General features: G+C 50.9%; 16 protein-coding genes across 16 annotated transcripts; 8 read left to right on the forward strand and 8 right to left on the reverse strand.

The window, feature by feature from the left end:
- Positions 1-382: 382 nt before the first annotated feature.
- On the forward strand, positions 383-598 carry Bathy01g04290 (unknown protein; the record flags this gene model as incomplete). The annotated part of the gene is made up of 1 exon (XM_007515158.1): positions 383-598. The coding sequence occupies one exon, from the start codon at positions 383-385 to the stop codon at positions 596-598; it is 216 nt and encodes a 71-aa protein (XP_007515220.1).
- A 160-nt stretch (positions 599-758) lies between these two features.
- Bathy01g04300 (predicted protein) lies at positions 759-1,640 on the reverse strand (the record flags this gene model as incomplete). The annotated part of the gene is made up of 1 exon (XM_007515539.1): positions 759-1,640. The coding sequence occupies one exon, from the start codon at positions 1,638-1,640 to the stop codon at positions 759-761; it is 882 nt and encodes a 293-aa protein (XP_007515601.1).
- A 475-nt stretch (positions 1,641-2,115) lies between these two features.
- On the forward strand, positions 2,116-2,682 carry Bathy01g04310 (unknown protein; the record flags this gene model as incomplete). The annotated part of the gene is made up of 1 exon (XM_007515387.1): positions 2,116-2,682. One exon carries the CDS (start codon positions 2,116-2,118, stop codon positions 2,680-2,682), a length of 567 nt encoding a protein of 188 aa, XP_007515449.1.
- A 153-nt stretch (positions 2,683-2,835) lies between these two features.
- On the reverse strand, positions 2,836-3,522 carry Bathy01g04320 (protein of unknown function DUF938; the record flags this gene model as incomplete). The annotated part of the gene is made up of 1 exon (XM_007515677.1): positions 2,836-3,522. The coding sequence occupies one exon, from the start codon at positions 3,520-3,522 to the stop codon at positions 2,836-2,838; it is 687 nt and encodes a 228-aa protein (XP_007515739.1).
- A 217-nt stretch (positions 3,523-3,739) lies between these two features.
- On the forward strand, positions 3,740-5,713 carry Bathy01g04330 (predicted protein; the record flags this gene model as incomplete). The annotated part of the gene is made up of 1 exon (XM_007515511.1): positions 3,740-5,713. The coding sequence occupies one exon, from the start codon at positions 3,740-3,742 to the stop codon at positions 5,711-5,713; it is 1,974 nt and encodes a 657-aa protein (XP_007515573.1).
- Positions 5,714-5,965: 252 nt separating this feature from the next.
- Bathy01g04340 (predicted protein) lies at positions 5,966-9,415 on the reverse strand (the record flags this gene model as incomplete). Its single annotated transcript, XM_007515763.1, has 2 exons — positions 5,966-8,919; positions 9,118-9,415. The coding sequence occupies 2 exons, from the start codon at positions 9,413-9,415 to the stop codon at positions 5,966-5,968; spliced, it is 3,252 nt and encodes a 1,083-aa protein (XP_007515825.1).
- Positions 9,416-10,179: 764 nt separating this feature from the next.
- On the forward strand, positions 10,180-11,595 carry Bathy01g04350 (predicted protein; the record flags this gene model as incomplete). Its single annotated transcript, XM_007515103.1, has 1 exon — positions 10,180-11,595. One exon carries the CDS (start codon positions 10,180-10,182, stop codon positions 11,593-11,595), a length of 1,416 nt encoding a protein of 471 aa, XP_007515165.1.
- Positions 11,596-11,815: 220 nt separating this feature from the next.
- Positions 11,816-13,573, reverse strand: Bathy01g04360 (predicted protein; the record flags this gene model as incomplete). Its single annotated transcript, XM_007515612.1, has 1 exon — positions 11,816-13,573. One exon carries the CDS (start codon positions 13,571-13,573, stop codon positions 11,816-11,818), a length of 1,758 nt encoding a protein of 585 aa, XP_007515674.1.
- A 481-nt stretch (positions 13,574-14,054) lies between these two features.
- Bathy01g04370 (ion channel putative) lies at positions 14,055-17,408 on the forward strand (the record flags this gene model as incomplete). The annotated part of the gene is made up of 1 exon (XM_007515317.1): positions 14,055-17,408. The coding sequence occupies one exon, from the start codon at positions 14,055-14,057 to the stop codon at positions 17,406-17,408; it is 3,354 nt and encodes a 1,117-aa protein (XP_007515379.1).
- A 139-nt stretch (positions 17,409-17,547) lies between these two features.
- On the forward strand, positions 17,548-18,039 carry Bathy01g04380 (unknown protein; the record flags this gene model as incomplete). Its single annotated transcript, XM_007515243.1, has 1 exon — positions 17,548-18,039. One exon carries the CDS (start codon positions 17,548-17,550, stop codon positions 18,037-18,039), a length of 492 nt encoding a protein of 163 aa, XP_007515305.1.
- Positions 18,040-18,176: 137 nt separating this feature from the next.
- Positions 18,177-19,101, forward strand: Bathy01g04390 (predicted protein; the record flags this gene model as incomplete). Its single annotated transcript, XM_007515466.1, has 2 exons — positions 18,177-18,288; positions 18,440-19,101. The coding sequence occupies 2 exons, from the start codon at positions 18,177-18,179 to the stop codon at positions 19,099-19,101; spliced, it is 774 nt and encodes a 257-aa protein (XP_007515528.1).
- A 319-nt stretch (positions 19,102-19,420) lies between these two features.
- Bathy01g04400 (mitochondrial carrier family) lies at positions 19,421-20,659 on the reverse strand (the record flags this gene model as incomplete). The annotated part of the gene is made up of 1 exon (XM_007515438.1): positions 19,421-20,659. One exon carries the CDS (start codon positions 20,657-20,659, stop codon positions 19,421-19,423), a length of 1,239 nt encoding a protein of 412 aa, XP_007515500.1.
- A 225-nt stretch (positions 20,660-20,884) lies between these two features.
- Positions 20,885-21,707, reverse strand: Bathy01g04410 (unknown protein; the record flags this gene model as incomplete). The annotated part of the gene is made up of 2 exons (XM_007515095.1): positions 20,885-21,271; positions 21,420-21,707. The coding sequence occupies 2 exons, from the start codon at positions 21,705-21,707 to the stop codon at positions 20,885-20,887; spliced, it is 675 nt and encodes a 224-aa protein (XP_007515157.1).
- A 313-nt stretch (positions 21,708-22,020) lies between these two features.
- On the reverse strand, positions 22,021-23,736 carry Bathy01g04420 (predicted protein; the record flags this gene model as incomplete). The annotated part of the gene is made up of 1 exon (XM_007515713.1): positions 22,021-23,736. The coding sequence occupies one exon, from the start codon at positions 23,734-23,736 to the stop codon at positions 22,021-22,023; it is 1,716 nt and encodes a 571-aa protein (XP_007515775.1).
- A 152-nt stretch (positions 23,737-23,888) lies between these two features.
- On the reverse strand, positions 23,889-24,962 carry Bathy01g04430 (predicted protein; the record flags this gene model as incomplete). Its single annotated transcript, XM_007515594.1, has 1 exon — positions 23,889-24,962. The coding sequence occupies one exon, from the start codon at positions 24,960-24,962 to the stop codon at positions 23,889-23,891; it is 1,074 nt and encodes a 357-aa protein (XP_007515656.1).
- Positions 24,963-25,086: 124 nt separating this feature from the next.
- Positions 25,087-25,560, forward strand: Bathy01g04440 (predicted protein; the record flags this gene model as incomplete). Its single annotated transcript, XM_007515299.1, has 1 exon — positions 25,087-25,560. The coding sequence occupies one exon, from the start codon at positions 25,087-25,089 to the stop codon at positions 25,558-25,560; it is 474 nt and encodes a 157-aa protein (XP_007515361.1).
- Between the last annotated feature and the right edge of the window lie 31 nt (positions 25,561-25,591).

Consider the following 25,591-nt stretch of genomic DNA (forward strand, 5'->3'; position numbering starts at 1 on the left):
CGTCGAGTGAGTGACTTTTACGATGCTTTCGACGCTATTCTCTCTCCGATACGATACGATACCAGTTGTGAGCTCGCACTGAGCTCGAAAGCTTTTGAGCTTGTGTAACTACTTTATATTATTTTTGAAATTCTCCACATAAACAAACGCGCTCTCGTGGAGGAATCATCCAAATGTCCTCCGGTCGAGGCGTCCTCGATATCAACCGCACTTCGAGTGGGAAAACGAACCCGTCCAAGTTCTGGTCCAAACAAACCGTTCGCATCCTTCTCGCTCTGTAAGTACTTGAGTTTCTCTTTTGCATCTTCCCCTAAAAACTCTTATTCACAGGACGGTATTAACCACCTTCTTCGTCTTCATCTGGAAAACGATTCAACGCTTAATGCACTCGAAGAGCTTACTTTTCGCCGGCTTATTCCCATTCACTGGGGCGATGTACTTATTTCTCGTCATGCCACTGGCGACGTGTTTCGCGTTTCCCCAGGATTTACCTTCCAATGTGAACCCGTTGAAGCCGAAAGATTACGCGTTTTTGGTTAAGAAGACGTGGTTCGCGATGAAGCGGAATAACTTTAAAGTGGAGGGAAAAGATTTATAACGATAGGAAACGAGAGTGAGATAGGTCGATTAGAGGTTAAAAAATAGATTTTATACATTTCGTATTGTTACATTCTACGCATCGTACGCTAGTTCGGTTCTTCTATCTACGTCACGTCGCCACCGGGGGTGACGACGATGTGCCTATTATCCTTAAATTGTCATTTACTCTCGATGAATCCGTATTCGAGTAAGACTGATGTCGTGTTTGTCAGAGCGCATCCGTCGCGAACGACGTGAAATGTTCCGTCGCCTTTGCTTAAATCAACGATCGTGCTACCCGCGCGCAAGAGCGCCGAATCGGTACTCCCGTCGTCTTCGATAATCTTCCCTCCGTCGAAGACGCGTTCGCACTTCTCGTGTAACTCTCGAAACTCGTTCACGTCCACGCAACTCGGTTTCCCGGACGTATTCGCACTCGTCAGCGCTATCGCGCCATCGAACGCATCGCACACGTCCAATATAAACGCACAATCCGGCACTCTCACCCCTACGTTATCGACGTTTGGATTGAGCGACTTTGAAAGCGTCGTCTCGGTCCATTTCCTCTTAAACAGTAACGTCACCGCTCCAGGTAACAGTTTCCTCAACAAACTCTCCTCAATCTTCCCGTCTAACTCGCATATCTTTTTCACCTCTTCCGCGCGACTCACGCACACCGCCACCGGTTTCGTCTTCTCTCTGCCTTTCACCGCGTAGAGGTTTTCAATCGCTTCTGCATTGGACGCATCGCAGGCGAAACCATACAGCGTATCCGTCGGAACAGCAATAACAGATCCTCGCTTCAACGCCTGCACGGCGAACTCGATTGCGCTTTTCTCGCTCGTTTTCGTCGTTTTCGATGATGATGATGATGATGTCGCAGAGGTGGTCGTTTTGGTCGATTGGTTTTGGTGTTCTGCCGCCAAAAAGCCTCCCCTTCCCTTCGATTGATGATGACGACGATGACGATGACGATGTCGCTGTTTTTGCTGCTGCTTCTCGAAGGATGAGAGTCGTCCACTGCTACCGCAGCACGACTGCGGTGTCGATGATGCGCGCATGATGATGAGTGTCCTCGGCGTAAAGAGAGAGAGAAAGCGTCCTCACACTGAAGCAAAATGTTTCCCAAAATCTTCTTCATTTCCTCTCGAAACGGCAAAAGTTTTCCCTCGCGAAAAAAAAAGAGACGACGATCAAGAAGAAGAAGAAGACAAAGAAGAAACGCCTGCTACTTTGCGCGGCGGGATCTGACGACGGCGTGCATCGTCCGGACATCGTCAACTTTTTTATCACGTCGTCGCTCAGGTCTCTCTGATTGGAAACGATATGAGCTCCTCTGCCTCGCTTTTTCGTTCGTCGTTGATATTTTTCCTTATTTTCGACCTTTTTTCCCCCATTTTTCGAGCGAGGTTAATCCACCACTTTATTAATTCATCTCTTGCCGCGCGCGCGCTGAAAGCACACACACTTTCTCATCAGCATCATCATCGCAGTCATCTTACTCTCAACAAAATGATTAAAAACATGCTCAACAAAATGTCCAGCGGCGCTTCGTCCTCGAACAACAACACCAACAGAGAAGCTTTTTCCTCCAAGCCGCGAGACATCAATTCCAACCCCCCCAACAAGAATGCTGACGCATCATCCAAATTCTCATCGTCCCCGAAAACGTTCGCGGAAAAGTTCGCGATGTCTTTAGACGACGTCTCCTTCGTCGACGGCGAAGACGCGTACGGCGACGCACCGTTTATGCGAGACGCAATGGTCCATCGCCCATCGCCGAAGAAACGTGCGAGTTTAGACATCGATGCGGTGAAAGCGAAGAGGGACGAAGAGTTGACCATTTATGGCTTTTCCAAACCTCCTCAAGAGGGGCAGTCGAAGTCGTCTTCGGTGCGCTCGTCGTTTGACGATTTTTTCTACGGGAGCAGAGTGCCGAAAGCGGAAGAAGGTGAGCAGCGGGGACATGTTTTGAACAACAACCGAAGAGCGGCGTCGGTGGATTTACCGCACCCGCAGTGGGAACACAAGATTATAAGGGAGTTGCACAGGAAGGAACTGGCGAGGGATCACCCCGAGGCGAAGTTTCGAAGCGAAAAGTAATTTGATGAGACTTTTCGACGACGACGAGGAGGAACGCAAGAAACAAACGAACTGTACGATTACTACTACCACTAACTACTACTAATTCATGGAATAAACCTGTATTTTAATAACAATAACATAAAATAAATAAGAATACATCATCCGCGTCTCTCATCGCGTCCGAACCCAACCCAAGAGAAAGTTGTTCGCCGGCATCTCGTGAATCTCGTTCAATTTCATCCCGTGCGTTTCTCCTATGGCCTCTAACTCCGATATGTCCCTAATACCAAACCTCTCGTCCTTCTCTTTCATGCTCTTATCGAACCTCTCGTTTCCTTCGCTCGTATACTTCCCGTCCACGTTGAACGGTCCGTAAATATACAAAACGCCTCGTTTCGCCAACACCTTCTCGCTCGACGCGAATATCCCTTTGGTCGTTTCAATTGGACTTATGTGACAGATGTTCACCACTAACACTAACAAACACGCCCCGATAACCGCTTTTAAATTATCCACGATCAGCGCGTCCACGATGTCATCTCTCGCGTCAAACGTCACCGGCGGGAGCAAGACGTTGTCTATGCTTTTCACGTTCTCTTTTATGTGTTCAAAGTAATCTTCCGCCATGTCCGAGAGCACGAACTCGATGTTCGGTAACTTGGGGGCGATGATGGACGCGTGCACGCCTTGGCCGGAGCCTATTTCGAACGCGTACTTCTCCTTATCGATGTTCTCCTCTTCTTCTTCTTCTTTGCATATCTGAAGCAGTCTCGGCACGACTTTTGCCGCGATGTGAGGCGCGTTTCGCTCGGCCGCAGAGGCGCCCATTTTGACGTTGTGCAAATCACCCGACGCCATTATCTGAGTCGCAGTAGCGGTCCGTTTTCGCCTGCGCTGCTGGTAAGAGTGGGAGATTTTCGAAGGATGCGACCGTGAAAGGCTCGAAAGCATATACGCGCGCTTCTCTGAGTGATGATTTTTCCCGAAAGTTTGCGTCACAATTTATTTAGGGGACCCTTTAGGGAGGAGCGCGAGAGACGCTATACTCATCATCATTAGCAGTAATAGTAGTGCGATGAGTGTGCTTTGCTTTGCGCGATGTTGGACGTTGGTGTTCCTCTTTCTTTCGATGATCGAGGCGCGTTTTTCGATGTCCTCGTCGATCGAATCGTCGTTTGGAAAAAACCGAAATCGAGATGATTTCGCGACGACGAATACGATGACGATGACGACGAATGAGGGAAGAACGGGAGATGGAGAACGCATTTCGGAGGAGAGAACGAAAACGACGACGAGACGGGAACTTTTGATGAGTAAAGACAGCGAGTTTGGCGAGAAGAATAAGCAAAAAACACCAACCTACCACACCATCTTCAGCACCGAGTGCAACACCTACTTTGACTGGCAATCTCTGGGCTTGTATTATTCGTTCAAGAAGGTGAAACAAAAAGGAGAAATCACGCGATTGATGGCGTGCGATCAATCACCTCCACCGGGATTAGATATAGTACCGAACACGCACGTGCACCCGAACTACGCGAAACATCCAGTGAGCGGGGATAGGTATTCGGCGTATAACAAACCGTATTCGATTATGCACTGGATGGAACACGCGAAGCCGACGGAGGATTTTATCATCGTTTTGGATGCAGATATGGCGTTTCGGAGGTCGATGGATGCAGATTTGTTGGGGGTGGCGTTAGGGAATCCCGTGAGCGCGCATTACGGGTATTTAGTTGGGATCTTTCCCAAGAATCACATGGGGGTGAAAGCGAGGGTCCCGAACGTAGAAGGCGCGCAGCAAGTCGGCGGGTTCACGGTCATGCACAGAGAAGATTTAGAGCCGCTCGCGCCGAGGTGGTTGTATTGGACAGAACAGGTGAGGAGCGACCCAGATTCCTGGGCGAATACCGGGGACGTGTTTAATCAAAACGGCAAAGCCGGACCGCCGTGGATTTCGGAGATGTACGGGTACGTGTTTGCCGCGGCGGAGAGGAAGTTGAAGTTTTCCGTGTCGGATTCATTCATGCTGTATCCAGGGTATATGCCACCAAAAGATGAAAGGTTTCCAGTGGTTTTGCACTACGGGGTAACATACAGAATAGATGATTACGCGTTCGATAAACACTGGTACCAAGGGACGGACATGACGTCGTGTACGCGAGGACAGATGTTTGAGAAGCCGATTACGATTGGAGAGATAAGCTCCAGGGAAGGGACAATGATGCGACGACGAGATGAGATCGCGCTCATTGTCGCGGAGACGTTGTATAACAGCACCAAAGAACGGGCGCTTAAAGTGTGCAAGAGAACGGATCTAGATTTCAGCAAGCCGAGGCAAAAGTATGATTGCTCGATAAAGGAGAATAACATTTTGCGATGTAAACCGGTGTCTAGGGAAATGATTGAACTGAAAAAGATAGAAGAAAAGCTCCGAGGAGCAAGCGGTGGCAGTTCTTGTAAGGATAACAACAATCAGTGTTGCACGTGGGCGAGCACTGGCGAGTGCACGAACAATCCGAACTACATGAGCATGGAGTGTCAGTTGAGTTGTAACTTATGTCCTAATACGGGGTGCGAAGACAGTTGTTGCCCGCCGGAGGAGAAGGTGAAGAAAGAGAAGAGTAATGGTTCGATCAAGAAGACGAGTGCGACGGCTACGATTAAAAAGAGCATCAACAGTGTAGACGAATACGATTACGACGCGTCCTCTTCTTCAACTACATCATCTTTCGCCTCTTCGGAAGAGATGGATAAAGAAGACGAAGAAGACGAAAACGAACTTCGCGAAGAGGAAGCTGAAATCGAAGAGGAGGCACGCAAGCAAATCGAGGAAGGCGAGTTGATCATTGAATCGGAAGGGTTGAGAGTATCGAACGGCTCGAGCATTGGAGGTTTAGTATTCGTACTTTTTGTCGCTTTTATTGTCGCGACTTTTGCGAAAAAATTGAATCTCGGCGGTGCGACTAAAAATCTCACTCCGGAAGCGTTAGCCGCCTACAAGCAAGCAAACTTGGACAGCGAACGATTAAAAGGAAGGAGAGAATAATGCGAATAGACCACGGTAAATATAGAATTAGCATAGAATATGGGTACGTACTTGTACTGGTGTATAATATTTGCAAACTAATAATTTTGCACTAAAACTTCGTTGTGTAACGAGGTGTCATCAAAACCCAACGGCATAACTTGCTTTTTCACACTCATCACTATTATATATATGTTTACTTTACCGCGCTCATCAACCGCCCACCGACATACTGTGCTTTTTGCGTTGTAAAGTGCCTATCTACTTTTCTCATTACAGATGGAGAGAGAACTTCCACTCTCCGACGTCCGCGTCGTAGCTAACCAGCTCGCCGCCCGCCGCTTTTGTTTGGATTTCAATCTTCTCCTCCATTCTCTTCTTTGCTGCGGCGGTACCTTTTCTCGGCTTAATACCTGTCAGCGTGACCATGGCGCTTTTCTTCAGACCCTTGCCCGTCTCTGGCGCTTCTACGCCAGCATCTTCGGGATATAAGTACAGGCACGACTTTTCAAATTTGACGACGCGCGCGACGTCCAATCTTGATACATCCACGGGCTCCAGCCATTCAACTTTGCCAAACTCCTTGTCCGTGACAGAAAAATTCTCGACGCACGTCAGCGCTTCAGGGCCGCGCTTTTCCACGAGATCTCTGAGTTCGTCCAGGGTTGGTGAAATCGTAATTCCAGAATCTTCATCGACGAACGGTAAACCGAGTCTTTGATCTCTAGGCGACGACGCCTTACCGTTTCCGTACGTCGCCAACGAGATTCCACTGAGACCTTCTTTGCCGTTACCAATCAAGGTGCTCGTAGGACGAATGAATAAAGCGCGGGGATCTTCGCGCGGCTTGAACAACCAACCATTCGCAGGAGAATCCTTCCTTCCGATCCCGTCTTGAACTGCACCACCTTCCGGTTGCGCGATTTCATATGCGTCGTGCGAAGGTTTATCCAAATACGTCGGCATTCCACTACCGCCGTGTTCTCGTCTGGATAAGACGACTGCTTTTTGATGCGAGGATGGTGGCTTTGCACCAGATGTCGCGCCTCGAGATTGTAACCACGGCGCTCGTGGCGTTTGCGGTCGCGAAGGGAACGTGGCCAAAGCGGACGCCGTGGATCTCGAAACGTGGCTCGAAACGCCCGCATCGCCGAGAAGTGACTGACGTGGCTTTGATGATGACGCGGGAACGAGTGCCCCGGCGTTGGGAACGGGTAACTGAGCGCCGTATGGAGACGAAGGAACTTGATTTTGTTGTTGCTGCTGTCCAAAGAGCGACTGTCCTTGCTGTTGTTGTTGTCCTTGCTGCGAAAATAGCCCACCTCCACCAAGGCCACCGGCACCGCCGAATAAAGAAGGCGCTTGCTGCGCTGGCTGTTGCTGCAATTGAAGTCCGCCTCCAGTACCAGGAGCACTACCAAATAACCCACCACCCGTGGCGGGTTTCATGCCTCCGAACAAGCTCGACGGCTGCCCCGGCTGCTGTTGCGAAGAAAACAAGCCTCCAGCATTCGAAGACGGAGTCTGTAATGAAGACGGACCGCCGCCAAAGAGACCAGTCGAGGGGGTGCTTTGAGTTTGTGCACCCGCACCTCCTCCAAACAATGATCCTCCCGGTGTCGTCGTTCCAGTTAATGGCTTCGGCGCAAATAAACTCGAGCCTCCCGCTTGAGTACCTCCACCCCCAAAGAGGCCCCCACCTGCCCCTTGCGTAGGCGTTTGACCTAAGGATAATCCGCCGCTCGCACCAGCCCCAGTTGAACCAAATAATCCGCCGGTGCTCGGTTGTTGTGCACCGCCACCAAATGGCGACGCCGCAGGCTTCGCGGCGCCAAAAAGTCCACCACTTCCTGGCGCAGCGCCAAAGCCGCTTTGACCGCCAGCTGGCGACGTCTGCGCTCCTCCTCCAAAGAGAGAAGTCGACGGCGTTGATGCGCCCGCACCAAAAGAACTTCCTGGTGCTTGAGCAGGTTTAGCACCGAAAAGCGAGCCGGCTGCTCCTTGTTGCTGCTGGGGAGCACCGAAACCTGGCGTCGCTTGTGTCTGAGAGCCGAACCCAGATTGTTGGCCTCCTTGATTAAAGATCGAGCCGCTGCCCTGAGTTTGCTGCGTTCCAAATAAACTGCTCCCCCCGGTAGATTGCGTCTGACCGAAAGCATTTTGCTGCTGCTGTTGTTGCCCTTGCGACCCGCCGAATCCACCAAAACCCGGCGTCTGAGGCTGCTGCGATGGCGCAGCGCTGCCAAAACCGCCAGTACCTCCCAACGACGCTCCCGTGGACCCGAACAAGCCGCCCCCACCACTCGCTTGTTGAGGTGTAGCTCCAAAAAGACTACCAGTAGGTGCAGCAGCCGGCTTGGAGCCGAAGAATGATCCAGATTGTTGTTGTTGAGTCGCGCCGAAGCCAGAACTTTGCGAAGGTTGACCAAAGGCCGAGGGTTGATTTTGTTGCGATTGATTCCCAAACAACGAGCCCGATTGCGTTGAAGTTCCAAATGGCGAAGCTTGCGGTGCAGCGGCACCACTAGCTCCAAATAATCCGCCGCTTTGTTGGCCTCCACCACCAAATGCACTCCCGCCTCCTCCAAACCCCCCCGCGGCTCCGGCCCCCGCAGTGCTCCCAAATGCGCCTTGGGGAGATGTTTGTTGACCGAACGCACCTCCGCTGCCACTAGCGCCGAAAGCAGACGTTCCCGGACTCGATCCAAAGCCACCAGCTGTGGTTGTCGCGCCGAAAGCAGACGAACCACCGCCGGAGAACGGTGACGCGGCTTGGGTTTGCCCAAACGCCGGCGTCGAGGACGGCTGGCCAAACCCTCCGGACGGAGAAGTAGCCGCGCCTCCTCCGAAGCTAGATCCACCGAATGCGCCTCCTCCGCTCGCACCAAAGGCTCCACCCCTTTGTGCCGATCCAAATCCACCTTGCTGCCCACTCGCCTGTCCCGGCTCTCCCGCTTTCGACCACGCGTCGTATCGCAACTCCTCCACGCTCCGTTTATCGTGATCCGGCATCGCCGACATGGACTGCAACATCGCGTACGTCATCGACGGCCCAACCAACTCCTTATCTACCACCCTCGTCGCTCGATATCCGGCGACGCCTGGTGACATCGAGCAATTCACCGCCCTGTGCGCCGAGCTGCCGCACGTCGAGCACACGTGCTTGTTATTACATCTTTGTCCAAATTTACACTGGCCTTTGTTCCAGAAGCGACACGCGTTTGCGACTGTTATTTAAAAAGAAAGAATCACGCGTTAGTAGTGATCGATCGAACGACGAAAGGAATCGTTGATCGCCGAAAAGCGAGCAGAAACCCGTTGTTGTTACTCGCGAAAGAGAGAACAAGAAGAAGTAGAAGAAGACACAAAATCGAATGGAAAATTGAAAATCAAAACACACGATGCGCGAAGTTTACAAAACGTACTCGTTCCCGGCGAGACGCCCCCGGTTTGTTGTTGCGGCTGCCCGAATCCACCCAACTGGCCACTTCCGGTTTGTTGTTGTTGTTGCTGTCCAAACCCTCCGACCACCCCACTCGACGGTTGACTAAACAAACCTCCAACACTTCCTTGTTGATTGGAAGGGGCACCGAATCCTCCCGAACCACTCGATGCGACGCCTCCTCCTCCTCCTCCTCCGAACGGCGACGCCGGCGCTTGCCCGAACGGGGATTGCGGGACGTTCTGCGCGCTCCCGAATCCTCCTCCGCCGCCGAACGCCATTTGAAGTTGTTTAAAAGAAGAAACAAAGCCCTTTCAAAGTGTGTATGCTCTTCTCTAATTTTCTGAGGTATATACAATTGGTGCCTTTGCGCTCGAAAGAAAACGTCTCTCTTTTCTCGAAAATTTCTCCGATCTTTGCACATGTGAAACAAAAATAATACACTCGATCAGAGACAGAGAGAGAACGCGACACCTCGTGCCTTGCGTGTCCTCGTTTGAACGCGAGGAGGCAGCATCACAGACTCTCACGTTTTTTGCGCGCGCGTTAAGAAGGAAGCGATGATCGATGAGATGATGGCGAAAAACAGAGCGCAGTATACACAGCGGTGCGTCTCATCTCGGTTGAGAGAGAAAGCGTATTGAGTGCAAAAGAGCGTTTTGGCAGCTCTTTGTATTTTCGTGCGATTGGACAGAAGCCCGATGAGTCACATTATATTTTTTCCCTCTCATCGTCCGCTCTTTCTCTCGCGAGAAGAAAAGCGCACAAAACGCTTTGAAACGAGAGCGAACGAGCGAGTTGATTTACAAAAGCAGCACATTTTTGTCGTCGTCTGTTGTCGCCTTTTATTACCATCCGTGGTGTCCTCGTCGTCGTTCGAGCGAGCGAGAATAAGGAGCACGTTGGATACGTTGAAGAGAGTATCCAGGAGCGTATTCTTACATCGTCGAGGTTTTGAGCGCTCTCGTTCCGCATCACGAGACCACTCGCGCAGAGTTATTCACCCGCACCAACGACGCGACGCAGTGCACGCGGAGTCAATAAAATGAACAGCCGAACCGGGAAATTCCTGTGCGTCATCCCGCCGAAAACCTTATCCATCAATCACGACACCGGGGAAGCGCATCAACAGAGCGAGCAACACGTGAGAGAGGCGTTGGAAGCTATCGAGTTTTCGAACAAGTCGACGAGCGAGTTGAACGGTGGAGGGATTGCCATTGGGGTTGGGCCAAACGTGCAAGCGTTCACGGATAACGAAATCATCGTCTCGTTCGTCGGGCATTTAACCAACGTGGATTATTTAGCGTGGAGGTTATTCTCACCTGAAGGGAGGCGAGGGGACGACTTGGAGAAGAGGGCGCACGCGGATCCTTTGGAAGCGGCGCATACGTTGGTAGGAGGACGATGTTACGAAGCTGAATTGGTGTGCCACGTGTATAAGACATTCGGGACGCACTGCTTGCCGAAATTGAGAGGGAAGTTTGCGTTTACGTGTTACGACGCGAGGACGGTGCGCGTGTTCGCGGCGAGGGACGCGAGCGGCGAGTTTCCGTTGAAGTACGGGCGAGGCGCGGATGGGACCGTGGTGGTGTCGAATTTCGAAGGCGCGTCGGAGTTATTGCCGGAAGATACGAGTGGCATGGAGGTGAGCCCGCCAGAGTTTGAAGATTTACCCGCCGGGACGTATATTTATGGACATCGCAGCTTAATACCGAGACGGTTCGAAAGGACGGAAGAAACGAGGACGAAAGAAATCGAAGCGGCGCACGACGCCGTCGCGGCAGCGTTGAAAGGCATCGATTTAGGGAAAAAAGCCGGGAGGAAATCTCTCGATGGGGAAATCTCCGGTCGACCGTGGATGAAAGCGAACCGAGAACAAGATTCGGCCGGGTCGTCGAGGAGGAATTCCATCGATCAACAAAGACCGGCGCCGAATTTATCAGCCGCGGCGAAACCGTTCGATATTTCAAAGCTCGATTCGCTCCCAGAACACGACACGCCAGCACCGAAAGAGGACGACCACAAGGAAGGCACAGAGGAGGAACATCGCCAAGCGGAAGCGGTGGCCGTCAAGGCGGCGCAAGCGGCGTTGAAACGCGTCGCAAGTGGTGCAAACATGCGCGGTATCGTCAGAATGGGATCCACGCACGCGATGTCGCTGTTAGACGGCACGCCGCAGTCGCCAGCCAGGAGAAGCAGCGCGGCGTTGACGGACTCCCCGAAAATGCACAGAGTACCGAGTCGTTCGGGTTTGATCTCTGGTATGGTCAAAGTTGCGAGTTTCGAGGAGTTTGGCAACATCGGCTCGCTGAACGATTTACGACACGCCGCCAAGTCGCCTGGGAAAGAAGAAGGAGAAGAAAACTTGGAAGACAAAAGAAATGCCTCCTGGGTGGACTTGTCTATGGTTGTTGTTAGCGGGAACGGTGGTGGAGATAAAGAGGGTGAAGATGATGAGTGAAAAATAATAAAGTCTTCCCATCGAGTGTAATAAAGTCACCTTTTTTAAATACCAGTAGTAGTTCTGTGTGATATCAACAAGAATAATAATAACAATAAACGCACGCTTTCACGTCTGAGGCACACCTACTTCCTTCACATCTCTTTCTCTCTCTCTCTTTCTCTCTCTCCCTCTTTTATATCCCTCTTTCTTTTTCTCTTTTTACTTTTTCTCCTTTGCTTCAGTCCGTGCCTCCGACGTACAACCCAGCCGCTTTGATCGATTTTATCGGCGAACGCATCATGTTCCCCATTGAAATTCTTAACTCGACGGCTTCGTCGGAGACGTACGACTCCAACTGTCCACTCGCCGCCAATAACAAACCCATAAACATCGGGCTCGGTCTCCCCGGTCGCGATTTGAACTCCGGGTGGTACTGGCACGCCACGAAAAACGGATGATTGGCCAATTCGCAAATTTCCATTCTCGTTCCGGTTTCGTCTTTCCCGACAAAATGCAACCCTTTTTGCTCAAGCTCGTCCACCATTTCCGGATTCACCTCGTACCGGTGTCGATGTCTCTCCGCGACCGCGTCTTTCTTACCGTATAATCTCCACGACACGCACTCTTTCGTTTGAAAAATAGTTTCTCGCGCGCCCAAACGCATGGTACCGCCCATGTGCGTCTTGGATCCTTCCGGCATGAAAATAACCGCCGGATGCTCCGTTGTCGGGTCCATCTCCGTCGAGTGCGCGTCCGCGTGGCCGCACACGTTCCTGGCAAACTCAATTACCGCGACTTGCATGCCCAAGCAAATGCCCAAGTACGGGATTTCGTTCTCTCGCGCGTACTTTGCCGCGCACATCTTCCCTTCCACGCCTCTGCCGCCGAAACCACCAGGCACTAACACGCCATCCGCCCTTTTCAATTTTGCCCACGCTTCGTCGTACTTATCTTCGTTCGCTTGTTTAGACTCTTCTTCCAAATCTTCAGCCTCGATCCATAAAATCTTCAACTTTCTATCGCACGCGATTGATGAATGCATCAACGCCTTCGTCACGGATAAATACGAATCGCCCAAGCCGGTGTACTTCCCAACCACCGCAATCGAACACGGCACGTGCACGCTATCCCACTTTTCCGCTCTGTGTTTCCACGCTTCCAACTTTAACGGTCTCGGCTTCATCTGCAAGTGCCCGAGAATAGCCAAATGCGCTTTCTGTTCCACCATAATCAACGGCACGTGCCAAATATTCGAAACGTCGATCAAGTTCAAAATATTGTTCGGGCTCACGTGGCAAAACAACGCCAACTTCTCCATCACCGCTTTATCCAACGCGGACGAGCTTCTGCAGGCCAACATCGTCGGCGCCAATCCCGCGCTTCTCAGCGCTTGAATCGAGTGTTGGGTCGGTTTCGTCTTCTGCTCGCCGACGGAACCAACGACTGGGACTAAACTCACGTGCACTAAACAAAAATTTTCCGGCCCGACGCGAAACTGAAACTGCCTCAAAGCTTCGATAAAAGGCATGCTCTCGATGTCTCCAACCGTCCCACCCAGCTCGACGATGCACACGTCCGGTGGGCCTTCCTTCCCATCCACCGGAATATGCGCGACGCGTTCGATCCAATCCTGGATTTCATCCGTCACGTGTGGAATCACTTGCACGGTTTTCCCTAAATACTTCCCTTCCCGTTCTCTCTCGATCACCGACTGATACACTTTCCCGGTCGTGATGTTATGGTCCCTGGTCAAGTTGATATCGCAAAACCGTTCGTAGTTTCCTAAATCCAAATCCGACTCTCCCCCGTCGTCCAAAACGTACGTTTCCCCGTGTTCAAACGGCGACATCGTCCCGGCGTCCACGTTTATGTACGGGTCGATTTTTATGTGCGTCACTCTGTAGTCCGCCGCGGAGAGCATCACGCCGACCGAAGACGCCGTCACGCCTTTCCCTAATCCCGAGACCACGCCGCCGGAAACCACCACGTACTTCATTTTTTGTTCGTCGTTTGAACAACTCGACCCAGTCGACAACAACACACGCACAAAAAGCTCTCAAAGAGAATGTGACGAGAGGAGTAAAAGACGAGTTCCAAAATTTTTGAATTTTTCCTTCCTTCAAAAAAAGGAGGAAAGAGGGAGCTGTTCAACCCTAATTGTGTAAACCCTAAACAAGAGCACGCGAGTTTTTTTTTCTCTCAAATCTCATCTCGAGAAAGCTCTCGAGTAAAAACTCCATTCTGTTGCGCTCTCGGGTCGCTCTTAAGAAGAAGAAGAAGCTCTCGAGAAGACGTTTTGTTCCTCTTCTCTGTTATACACGTACATAGTATAATATACACACACAGAAGGAGGAGAGTAGTTGTTTATATACAGTAAATGTGCTGCGCAACAACGACGATTTGACGCGAGAAAAAAACGCACAAAAAGACGAGAGTCCTTCTTTCTTTCCCGAAAAGAAGAATCAGAGATGTCCGAGATGGAGGAAGAAGAAGAACTCGAACAACGCGCGGAAAAACGAATAATGTTCTTCTCCCCGGGCCACGCGACGACGAGGACGAGGACGACTTCGTCCGGGAAGAAAAAAACGGGTGGTGGTTTCGCAGCCGAAGGGAGAGTCAAGTCGTCGTACAAGAGCACGAGGCATTCGGTGAGACCGACCCCTTCGAATCCTGGGGGTGGGAAAAGGAACGACGACGACAACGCCAACCCGTTCGGCGGCGTCGACCCCGGCTTCTCCTCCTCTGCCTTCACGTTCGGACAAAAAGAGACTTCTCCAACTGTGTTTGGTGATTTTAGAGAAGAAAGTTCGGCGTCGCCGATGAGCGTCGTGTCGGAAGGGACACCGGCGTCTTTGAACACGAATAATACTAATAGCAACAACGTCGAGGAGTCGCCGTCTTCGTTTGGAGGATTTACCTCGTCACCTGGATTTACGTTTGGTCAGCAGAGACGAGAAGAAGAACCGTCGCCGCCGAATCCGCAGTGGGCGCACATCAAAACGCCGACGGAGTTTTCGCCCTCTATGTTTGCCGAGACGCATCCCGGGGTGAGGACGACGAGTTTTAATACCACCACGCCGACGGGATCGGCGAACGCGACTTCGACGCCGTTGATTTTTCAAAGCGGCGGTGGCGACGGAAGTTCAGAGGGCGGCGGATTTAGTGGAAGCGCGACAAAGCCAAAGTCGTACAGTAGGAGTAATAGCAGTAAAGCAAAAGGCAGCAGTAGCGGTGGTAGAATGCAGAACAAAAGTAGCGCGAATAGCGATAGAATGCAAGAAGTTCCGAGCGATAGTAAGGAAGCGGCAAAAATGGCGACGAAAGCCGCGACGAGTTTTCGAGAAAATGGCGCGTTTTCCCCGCAGGCGGTGTTGAGCAACTCCTTCTCAAAGGTGACCATTGGAGGTGAAAGCAACAACATCAACGGTAGTGGTAGTCCGTTACCCAGCGCGTCTGCCTTTAACGTCGGTTACAACTTTACTACCGACGGAAGACCAATCCCGCGAATAGTAAACGGCGAAGGTGCGCGAAAACCGTATAAGAAGTTTGCCGTCGTGAAGTCACCGGGTTCGCCAAAGTCGCCAACAACAACGGGCAGTAGTGCAACAAATGCGTTCGGTCGCGCGATGGGATCGTCGCCTTCGAGGAATAGTCCTTCGTCCGAGAAAGAGATGGAGAAAATGGTAAACGTAGAAAAAGATGTGAAAGCGTATAAACTCGAAGCGAACGGATTGTTTCAAGAAGCTTCTTCTTTTGTGAATCAAGATAAAGACGAGCAGGCTTTGAAGAAGTTCCGCGCGGCTCGAGATACGTACACGCGCGCAATAATTATGCTCGAAAGCATTGCGCCGTCCCCGGACAAACACGGTAGTTTTTCGCCGAGTAGAAACAACGGCAGCGGCGCGCCGTTTCTTCCCACGAGACAGCTGTTAGGCAGAGAAGCGGGGACACTTTTGAGCAACCGAGCGGCATCGACGCTGATGGTTATACAAATAGAAGAATCGAGAGAACGAGCGAAGGAGATGGACGGTAAGTACACGCCGGATATGCTTTGGAAGTATCGCCAGAAAATCCAGGAATGCATCGATGATTGCATGCGCGCGAGAAAAGCGGATGCGACGTACATGAAACCGATTTTGCGTCAAGCGAAATGTCACGAGCGTCTGGCTGATTTTACTGCGGCGTGTGCGTGTTACACTACGATTGTTTCGAGCTCGAAAGCTTCGGAGAAGGAAAAAGAAGAAGCGCGCGTAGAGCTCGAGCACGCGAAGCGTTTGAAAATAATCTCAGATGTGACGTATCTCACCGACGCGAGACGCGCTTTGAGAAGAACACCCATAAACGGCGGAGAAAGCTTCGTGCAGAACGAGTTGTTAGTGAAATCGGCGATAACAGATGCGACGGATATTGAGGGCAGGGCGACGCACATGCCGTTGGACACTCGGCAGCTCGTGGCGTGCTTGAAAATAAACGCGCTCATGATTTGCGGACAGTATAAAGAAGCATTAGAAACGTTGGAATCGTTCGACTTTTTCGCCCCGTTATCTCCGACAAAACCAAAAGGAACGAGGAACAAACACTCTCCCCCTCGCGTGGTCGAACCGGAAGACGATATGGCGGTCAGAGAGAACATAATCGAGATGACTTTGTTGCGCATAGTCGTGCACTACGGATTAGGTGACGTGGACGATTTGGAACGGTTCGCGAAACAAACGAACGGTTTCACCGGTCCAACGTTTGGCGGCTCAGAAACTGGTGAACCTGGAGGAGATGGCCCTGAGCATAAAACGTTCACCATGTTAGACACGTTTAACGCGATTCGTCCCGACTCCGGAGCTATCTTTGCCGTTCTGAAAGATCAATACGACGCGCGCATGTGCGGGAACTCCGCATTCTCGAGTGGCGAGTACGACGAGGCCGAGATGCACTACACGAAGTGCATCGCGGCGTCTAATTCGTCGTTATCGAAACAGTTTGTTAGCGCCATTCTGTGTAATCGCGCTGCTGCGCGTATGGGTGCGCAGAAGTACATCGACGCCATGCTCGATTGCGGTCGCGCCATCATTCTCGACCCGACGCGCGCGAAAGCGTACTCTCGTCGCGCGGCGATCTTCTCGCACTTGCGTTTGTTCGAAAAGTCTTTAGAAGATTTGAACATGTACGAGAAAACGGCGGATGCGAACGGCGACGTCAAGCAAAAGAACGACGCCAAGAGTCGCGCGAAAGAGTTGAAAGCGGTGGAAATCAAATTGGAACAGCAGTACGGCGAATCCGCTCCAATACACGCTCGCGCCATACTCGGTTTCTCCGACGACTCGTCCACCACATCTCTGAGCGACAGCGACATCACGAAAGCGTTCAAAAAGTTATCCTTGCGCGCGCACGCGGACAAAGTCTTCCACCCGAACGAGCTCCCGAGCCATTTCGTCGCCGGGAACGAGGACGTGCTCAAACTGCTCACCGAAGACGCAAACAGAGTTTTCAACCATCTCAACGTCGCGAAAGACGCGTTAAAAACCTCCGCCGACCGACGTTCCCACGACGCCTCTGAGTACCAATGGGACAGCACGGTCTCCGTCCAACGACGCCGCGCGTCCTCGAGCTCGAACTCGGCGGGAAGCCGCCACGGACGCCCTTCGGCGCGCGATTTTTACTCCTCAAACGCGGAGGACGCCATGTTCTACAACTCCTTTTACGAAAGTCAAAGCGCGTTCTATACCAGCAGAAACGCCCAAAATGGTGGTCAAGGTGGTCCGTCCTCGTCCTCGTCCAGAGGAGGAGGAAGGACAAGCGGCAGTGGAAGAAACCGAAGAGGCGGTCATCGCAGGTAAAAAAAATGTCTACGCGAGAGAGAGAGCAGAGAGAGAGAAAATTGAAGTAGAATTGTCCACACAAAAAAACATCACTCGTCACAAAATACAAATTTCATTCATGTACTCCTCTTCTATGCTTTATAATTCTATTTAAAAGATGGGCGGGACGCACAAATCCGGCCACGCGGCGACTGTCGCCGAGGCTGGTCGCAAAGCCGAACTCGCCCGGGATTATTACGAGGATACGAAAGCGAAGGAGTTGAAAGAATTGGATAAAAAAGAGGTGAAATTGTTGGACGAATTGCGAAAGTCGTTAAAGACGACGGATTCGATTCCGAACCGGACGAGCATGCTCGTGGAAAGAATACGAAGAGGAAAAGAAGACGACGAAGAAGAAGAGAACGGAGGAAAAGAAGGAGTTTTGCGAACGAAAACGAAAGGACGCGACCGCGACGACGACGGAGAAAAGGAAGAAAAAGAAACGATGATTTTGAGAGATGAGAAGACAAAGACAAAGACGTACGTCTCGAAAGCCGACAGAAAGCGGCTCAAGAAACGACGACGAGAAGAACAAAAAGAACAACACCAAAACCACACAACACACGCGAGGAAAAGGATAGAACATATAGAAAGTAGACACTGTGAGTAGAGACAATAATACTCGTAAACATTAAACATCGTAAACGCGAGAACGCTTAAAATATCTCTCCTTTTTGCTCCAAATCTCTGGATTTGAATCGTCACAAAAAGTTGTAACAAAGTTGTTTAAAAAAGCAAACAAACATCATGGGCATCGGCGATATCGTGACCGAGAAGAAGAAGCAGGTAGACGAGTGGTTGAAGAACCAATCTGTGCCGGTGGAAATTGCCGCGATTTCGGCCGGGAGTGCCGTGCAAGGTACGCGCGAAAGGGATCTCTTTCTCTCGTTTCATCTCTCTTTCTGGCGGCGATGTTGATCAGATTGTCGTTAGAAAACCAACAACCTTTTCCGCGTTCTCTCTCTCTCTCTAACGCTCTCTCTCTCTCTTCTTTTGTGACGAACAAACAGGTGGCGTGCTCGGCTTCGTGCTCGGGACGGTGAACAAAAACCTCGCGGAACAAGCGGCGACGAACCCGGCGATGGCGAATCAACCGGCGATGTCCGGCGCCATGTCGGGACCGCCGCACGTGTTGGCGGTGAACTTAGCGGTATTTACCGCCGTCCAAGGCGGGTTGACGTGCTGGATTAAGAAGATGAACAAATTTTCAGAGATTGAAACCGGGATGTTGGCTATGTTTGGCGCCGGCGCGGCGCTGTCGGTGTCGTCGAGTTTGAGCGGGCAGAAGGCGGCGTTTGGAGGGCAGGACGCGGCGATACCGGAAGGGCCGATGCAGATTGCGCAAGAGGCGGTGAAATCGGGCGTTTTGTTTTCGCTCTTGAACGGGGCCTTTATGAAGATTGGTCAGTCGTTTTCTGGGAAGAATGAAAAGACGGACGTGTTTTATTCGCACGCGGTTGGGATGTTGACGGCGCTCGGGTTGGAGAAGTACGAGAAGAATTTTAAGAGAGGGTTGTTGACGGACGATTGTTTGCTTTTGTTGAACGATAACGCGTTGCAAGAGGTACGAATTCCGCCGGGACCGAGGTTGAAGATTTTAAATTACGTGGCGGGGATGCGCGTGGCGCAGCAACAGCAGCAACAGGCGATGAGTTTGGCCGTGAAACCGTAAAATGAAGAATCATATAAATTTAGTAAACGATGCGAATTGAAATAACAACAAGATATATATTAGAAACCAAACGCGAACGAGAGAGAGAGAGAGAGAACGCAGTAAAACAACAATAATACACAGTAACATTATTTTAGTATTGAGGATGATGATAGTACGATTTATATTAAGTAAGTAAGTACAAATTGGAAACACAGAGTTTTTTCGTCGTTTCACCATCTCGTCGAGCGAGCTTCTTGCAGAACCTTCTCGTCTCGCTTTTTTATATTATTTTCAATCAACTTTTTTTCGGAGGTGGTGGTAATAAAAGGAAGTACGCTTAACACTTCTTCAACTTGGGAAGCGTAAACTTGTGGCGTAAAGTGGACGTCGTCACGGAGGCTTCCGTGACTCTGCCGACTTGTTGGTCGGTGTTCGCCCATCGAAACTCTTCGTTCTTGGAGCCGTTGTACCCGACTCTTCGTAACCGTCTCTTTTCGAGTTCAACGCGCTCTTCGCGACGTTTCAACCCAGCACGCATCGCTTCAAAGAACATGAAGAATATGGCAGAGTTGATACCGTTCGAGAATGCACGAGGGCCGACACCAGTAAAGTACATGGGAAGTTTGCCCTTGATAAAGCCAGCCGGCGCTTCTTTCCATACGCCCACAATGGCGCCGCCAAAAGATGGTCTCGCAGCGGCGTTACACATCATGCGCGTCTTTACGACGTCCAAAGGCGTCGTCGCAGCAGCTGCGACGGATCCAGCGATCAAACCCATGGAGATGTCTGCAAAAGCATCGGCTTCATCGTCGTCTTTGTTGAAAAAGTTGCGATGCATCGTTCGCAAAGTTTCGTAAGCCGCAAATTTGACCGCCATGTCTGGGATGTCTTCGAGCAAAGTCGGCGCGTACCCCGTAAACAAACCTCTCCAGCCGGCAGCTTTCGTGATTGTCCCCGCGGCAGCAAAGACGTTCGGGTATACTCCAGCTTGCACGGATCGAATACAAACCGCGGCGGGTACTTTGACCAAGGAGGAACCCAAGGCGCCGATACCGCCAGCCACGAAAGCAGTCTTGGAGACGGAGTAGTCGGAATATCGTTCCAACAATTTCTTCGCGGCGCCGTAGAAAGCAAAGTAAGTGCCGATAGCAAGTCCGGCTCCACTCGCGGCACCGAACACGCCTTTATAAAGCACGGAAAACTCTTTGCCGACGGCTGAAGCGCCTCGAGCCAACGCGACGCGTTTGCTTCCGCCATTCGCCATGAAGGCGCTCCCGACGCCATATTTACCCGTGGATACCGCCTTAGACGCTTTCTGCACCGCGGCAGCTTCCTGTGCAGCTTTCCCCTTGCCAGCTAACGCTTGCATGCGGACCTTGACGGTATCGAGTGGGTGAATCGTCGACTGCGACGCGGCACGAGCGCAACCGCCCGCGATAACGTCGTTCACCGGAATGACGTTTCGCAACGTAATTTTCGGCGGCGCCGAAGCCGGCGCTACCGAAGCTTCGACGTACCCAGACTCGGCAACTTTCGTCGCGGCGCCGCCTCCGGATGGTCGTTGTAATCTCGCCATTTTATTTTTTCCTTTTTTTTGTTTTGTTGTTGTTGTTGTTGATTATATATATATGTAATAATATAGTAGTTTTTCTTCTAAAGTAGTAGTTGTTCGTTCTGTCGTCCAACTAGCGTCTTGAAGTGTTTGTGTGTTATAAACTTCTTCTTCTTCGACCAGGATATGTATGTAGATTAGTAGTGATACAGCGATTTATATAGTAAGCGAGCCTCTGAAACTATTAAACTAAACGCGAACGTTAAGATTGTAGTTGCTGACGCGCTCGCCAATCGCCGTTGACTTCGAAAACTTCGAAGACACCACCTCCTCCAATAAACACCTCCCCAACGAAGATAAACTCAAGCCTATTCCCGTCCTCTTATCTGGTGGTTCCGGGTGTAAAGGTTGTAAGTTTTTGTCGTAAAGATTAAACTCTTCTTTTCTCCACAAATGTTCTTGCTTATGCGCCAGCGATTCCAAATAGAGATCTAAAACTCTGACTTGGATTTGAAATCTCGGTTGTTGTTGGAACGATTTGAGATTTCCAGTTTCTCGCTGGTAGTACTGTTGCGCGCTTAAATTCCAGACGGAGTTTGCGTCTCCCGGGACTAAAACGACGGACCAGAGAAGGACCTGTTGTTAAGATTGATCATTTTCGATGATGATGGTGATGAATCACGTGTCAGTCAGAATACAGCCGTCGCACAAAGGAAGAAGAAGTGAAAGAAAAAAGTCAACACTTTTGAATCCAATCTTTGAATTTTTGAACGTTTGAAAAGACTTGACGAGTGGCGATATTTGCTCTTCCCAGCGCATTCAATGAATGAAAACAACGCGCGGAATCCGCCTCGAAAACGGTACTCGCGACCATCGCGCGTGGAAGAAAACGAGAAAATATCACTCGTCGGCTGTCTCTCCAATCAATCGACGTCGTCTTTCGCGAATATGTGCGTACCTCTAACAGCGCTAAGAACAAAAGCGAATAAAAAACACAAACTCTTTTCGAGCGCAAGTGATTCAAGACAGACGAACACGTTATGATGTCGTTGTTCTTTTTGTTTACGCGCATGGTTGGATCGACATTTAAAGATGGATGTCGACTCGCAAACGGGTAAATAATTAGTCTCGCGTGCTACTTGTGCGCAAACGTTTGCGAATGGATATTCGTATGTATGTGTTTTCGTTGCGGACTTGCGCGGCGAAAACGATTTTGTGACGCTCGACGCTTCGTTTTTTCTCTCTCGTCTGTGTGGTACTTTTAGGCGGGTGTTTTTTGGTGCCTTGCTCTTTTGAGTCAGTTTGGGCGGGAAAAACTGAATACTAATACTACTACTACTACTACTACTAATACTAATACTACGCTTTAGTCGTTCTGCTGCTATCTATTTTTGACTCGTCGTCGTCGTCGTAGTAGTAGCAGCAGATGTACTACTGTTGCTCGTAATAAACGCGTCCAACTCTTCTCTGTCTACGGGCACGGCTCGACTCAAAACGTCCACTTCGCCTCGTACATTCAGGCACACCTCGTCCTCGACTCTCGCGCCGACGCCGCGGAGACTTTTCGGTAAAGTCGTATCGTTTGGGTCGAAATATAACCCCGGTTCGACGGAGAAACAGACGCCTTTTTCGATGGAAGTGGAGCCTGGGATTAAAGGCGTGTCGTGAGTGTCCATGCCGAGCCAATGGGAGACGGCGTGGGGGAAGTATTGGGCGTATTTGCCTTTGGAGAGGAGCGAGTTTTTGGTGATGGACTCGCCGCCGCTTTGAGACGGGAGCAAGTCGACGAGGACATCGCACGTCGCATCTACGCATGCAACGTGTAAATCGTGTAACGAAACCGGTGTTTGTGAGCGAATATCGCGCTCTAATTTCGCGAGTACCGCAGCTCTCACGTCGCACACACGATCGTACACTGCTTTTTGGTAGTCGTTGACGAACGAAGCCGTTTCCGAGCCTCCCGCCCACACTCTCGTGATATCCGAGACGTAACCGTTCATTTCACACCCCGCATCCATCAAACACAAATCGTTCGGGTGAACAATTCTATCGTTTTGGTAGTAGTGGACAATAGTTGCACGATTTGAAGCCCCCATGACGGTTGGAAACGCCAATCGATCGGCGCCGAGCGATTTGACCGTATACTCGTGCACGTTCATTAAATCCCTCTCCGTGACCACCTCGTTCGTTCTCGACCTTCTCATGGCCGCTACTATACCTTCTAAATTTGCGCTCGCCGATTTTTGCAACAATATCAACTCGCTCTCCGATTTTCTCCACCTCAACGCTTGCGATTTTGCTTTCAACGCTTGCGTAGGGAACGCGCCGTCGGTGACTACTTTCAACACTTGATTCCCATGCGCAGTCGTCGCAAACCGCTCTTTATCCATAAAAACCTTTCTCGCTGTTGATAAACCACCACTTAAAAACGATGAAGACGACGACGACGACGACTTCAAAACTTTCCTCAAGTATTCTTCCATGCTTTCAATCGCGACCGATTCGTCGCACCCGAAAAACGTCTCCGCCACCTCCGGGTGCGCTCTCCAACCGTTCCAAATCTCATCTCGTTTATCGTACCGTCTCGTAAACAAAACGTATCTCAACGGTGCGTCTTCTCTGTCTTTTATAATCATCGCCGCCGAGTGTGGTTGCATCATCCCGGTAAAATACATAAAATCGGAATCCTGTCGATAACTCGCGTGCGGTATGACTGTGTTCGGGTAATAGGAGACGTCTCCGCTGAGTAAAATCGCGACGGCATTTTCCGGTAAAAGTTTCCCTAACCTGGTTCGTCTGGACGCGTATTCACTTTTCGAGATTCCAGGGGTTAAGTCATCATCCCCACTGAACAAGTGCGGGTGCGTTTGGAACGTCGGTTGGCCGATGTGGTTGATGATGTCGCTTTTGAGCGACGACGCATCGTATCTGTTTTCACCCCGGGAAGAAGAAGAAGAAGAAGAAGAAGAAGGAACCGCTGGCTCCACGTGCGCCGCCGCGGAGGAGGACGAGGAAGAGGACGAGAAGAAAGGAGAAGATTCCGAGGAGGTGGACGCGAAACGAGAGCGCAACGCGCGGCGGAGTACGCGAGCACTGGACATGTCTTTAGAATTCGTTTTCACGAATGAATTTGTGGGGAAAAGGAGAGTTGGATTTAAGAACAATTCGCTCTCGTTATGCGCGGCTATCTATAAAGACAAAGCTATACTCTAACGACTAAAGACGCAAATTACCGCCCGCACAAATACATGAACTACCAATTTTCAGGCACGAAGATTTTCCTCGCGCTTTCTAGCACCCCGAAAAACGCGCCACCGCCTAAGGAGATCCACAGGACTCGAGGACTGGCGCCTCGGAACAACGCCTTGGCGCCTTCCTCTCTGACGATTCTCGTGCCGCAATCCACGACGCCTTTGAGCGGGCTGATCGTGCACGTATCCGTCATCAACCTGGTTTTGATGACGTCTAATGGCGTGGTGACGAATCCAGTGATGCCCCCTGCGGTGGCGCCTAAAATTGTCGCCTCCGCGCGACTGACTTCGCTCGGCGTCCGTCCTCGCCACTTGGCGTAGGAAATCTTCGCCTCTTCGTATAAACTAAATTCGATGGCATCGAACGGTAAATCCCGAATTAAAAACGACCCGTATCCGACAAACAACCCGGTGATACCGCTTGCCCGTAAAATCCCTCCTAAACTTTGCACTTTATTCCCAGTTTGCGCTCTCGTCTTGATCACTTCCGTCGGCACTCTCACGATACTCGACGCCAAACACCCGGTCGCGCCGGCGGCGAACATCGCCGCGTAATTTTGCTCCGGCGGTAACGTTCGCTCTAAATATCGCTTCGTAGGTTCGTACGCGAGGAAAAACAAGGCCGTGGCTGGCACGCACCCGGCGATGTTCTTCGATAATCCGTTGAACACGCCTTTGAAGAGATTCGCGTTGCCTCCTCCTCCTCCTCCTCCTCCTCCTCGAGCGGCTTGCAAACGCGTTTTGATGGTATCCAAAGGGTAGAACAAAGTTTCCACGAATACGCCGGCGCAGACGCCGGAAACGGTTAAACCGAGCAGCGTTCTCGCTGGGAGCGTTTTCTTCGATTGATGATGATTCGTATCGCGAGGCGTTTCTGTCGTCGTCGTTACCGTCGTCGCCTTGTTGTTCTTCGTTTCGTTCCCCGCGCTGGAATCGGATTTGTTCGACGACGAAGAAGAAGAAGAAGACGCGAGCGCGGAGGAACGCGCTCGAGCTTCCGACGACGCAAAATCGCTACCAGTAGTACTGTTATTACTACTACTACCACCACCACTCGCGGTCGTGTTTTGTTCCATCCTCTCTCTCTCTCTCTTTCAGAGAGCAAAAGTGAACTGCTTTTCCCCAAAGTGAAGTGCTCTTAAAAGAGAGAGAAACTATATGATAAATGAGGACGAAGACATCCGAAGCGACTCGATCGTGATGCTCGGCGAAAGCTTAAAGGACGAAACGCCTTTGCTCGACGTGGCGACGGCGATCGAAAGTGCGGTGTTTCACAACGTCAGTGAAGTTCAGTATAAATCTAAAATCCGCTTCTTGTGTGCAAATTTTAAGCGGAACGAAAGCGTGCAAAAGGACGTACTTTCTGGAAGGATACAGCCATACGATGTGCTCCAAATGCACGACGAGGAATTCATGACGGACGAGATGAAAACCAAAGTCGAGCAAATGCGAGTAAAAATGGATAAACGAAAGGAACGGGCGGTGTTTGCGGATGGCATCGAGAGCGAGAGTTATACCTGTCCAGAGTGTAAAGGGCGAAAGACGAAGTTTATACACCTGAGCGACGCGAGGGACGTGAGGAAAGCGGAGACGTGGGGGAACGCTGATGCTGAGAGCAAGGTTTTAGTCGTGTGCATGGAGTGTAAAAACGAGTGGGTGTGTAGTATATTGTAGAGAGAGGGCGGAATATTGTTGTATGTCTAGT

Source organism: Bathycoccus prasinos (assembly GCF_002220235.1).
Source record: "Bathycoccus prasinos genomic : Chromosome_1".
Classification (NCBI taxonomy): Eukaryota; Viridiplantae; Chlorophyta; class Mamiellophyceae; order Mamiellales; family Bathycoccaceae; genus Bathycoccus; species Bathycoccus prasinos.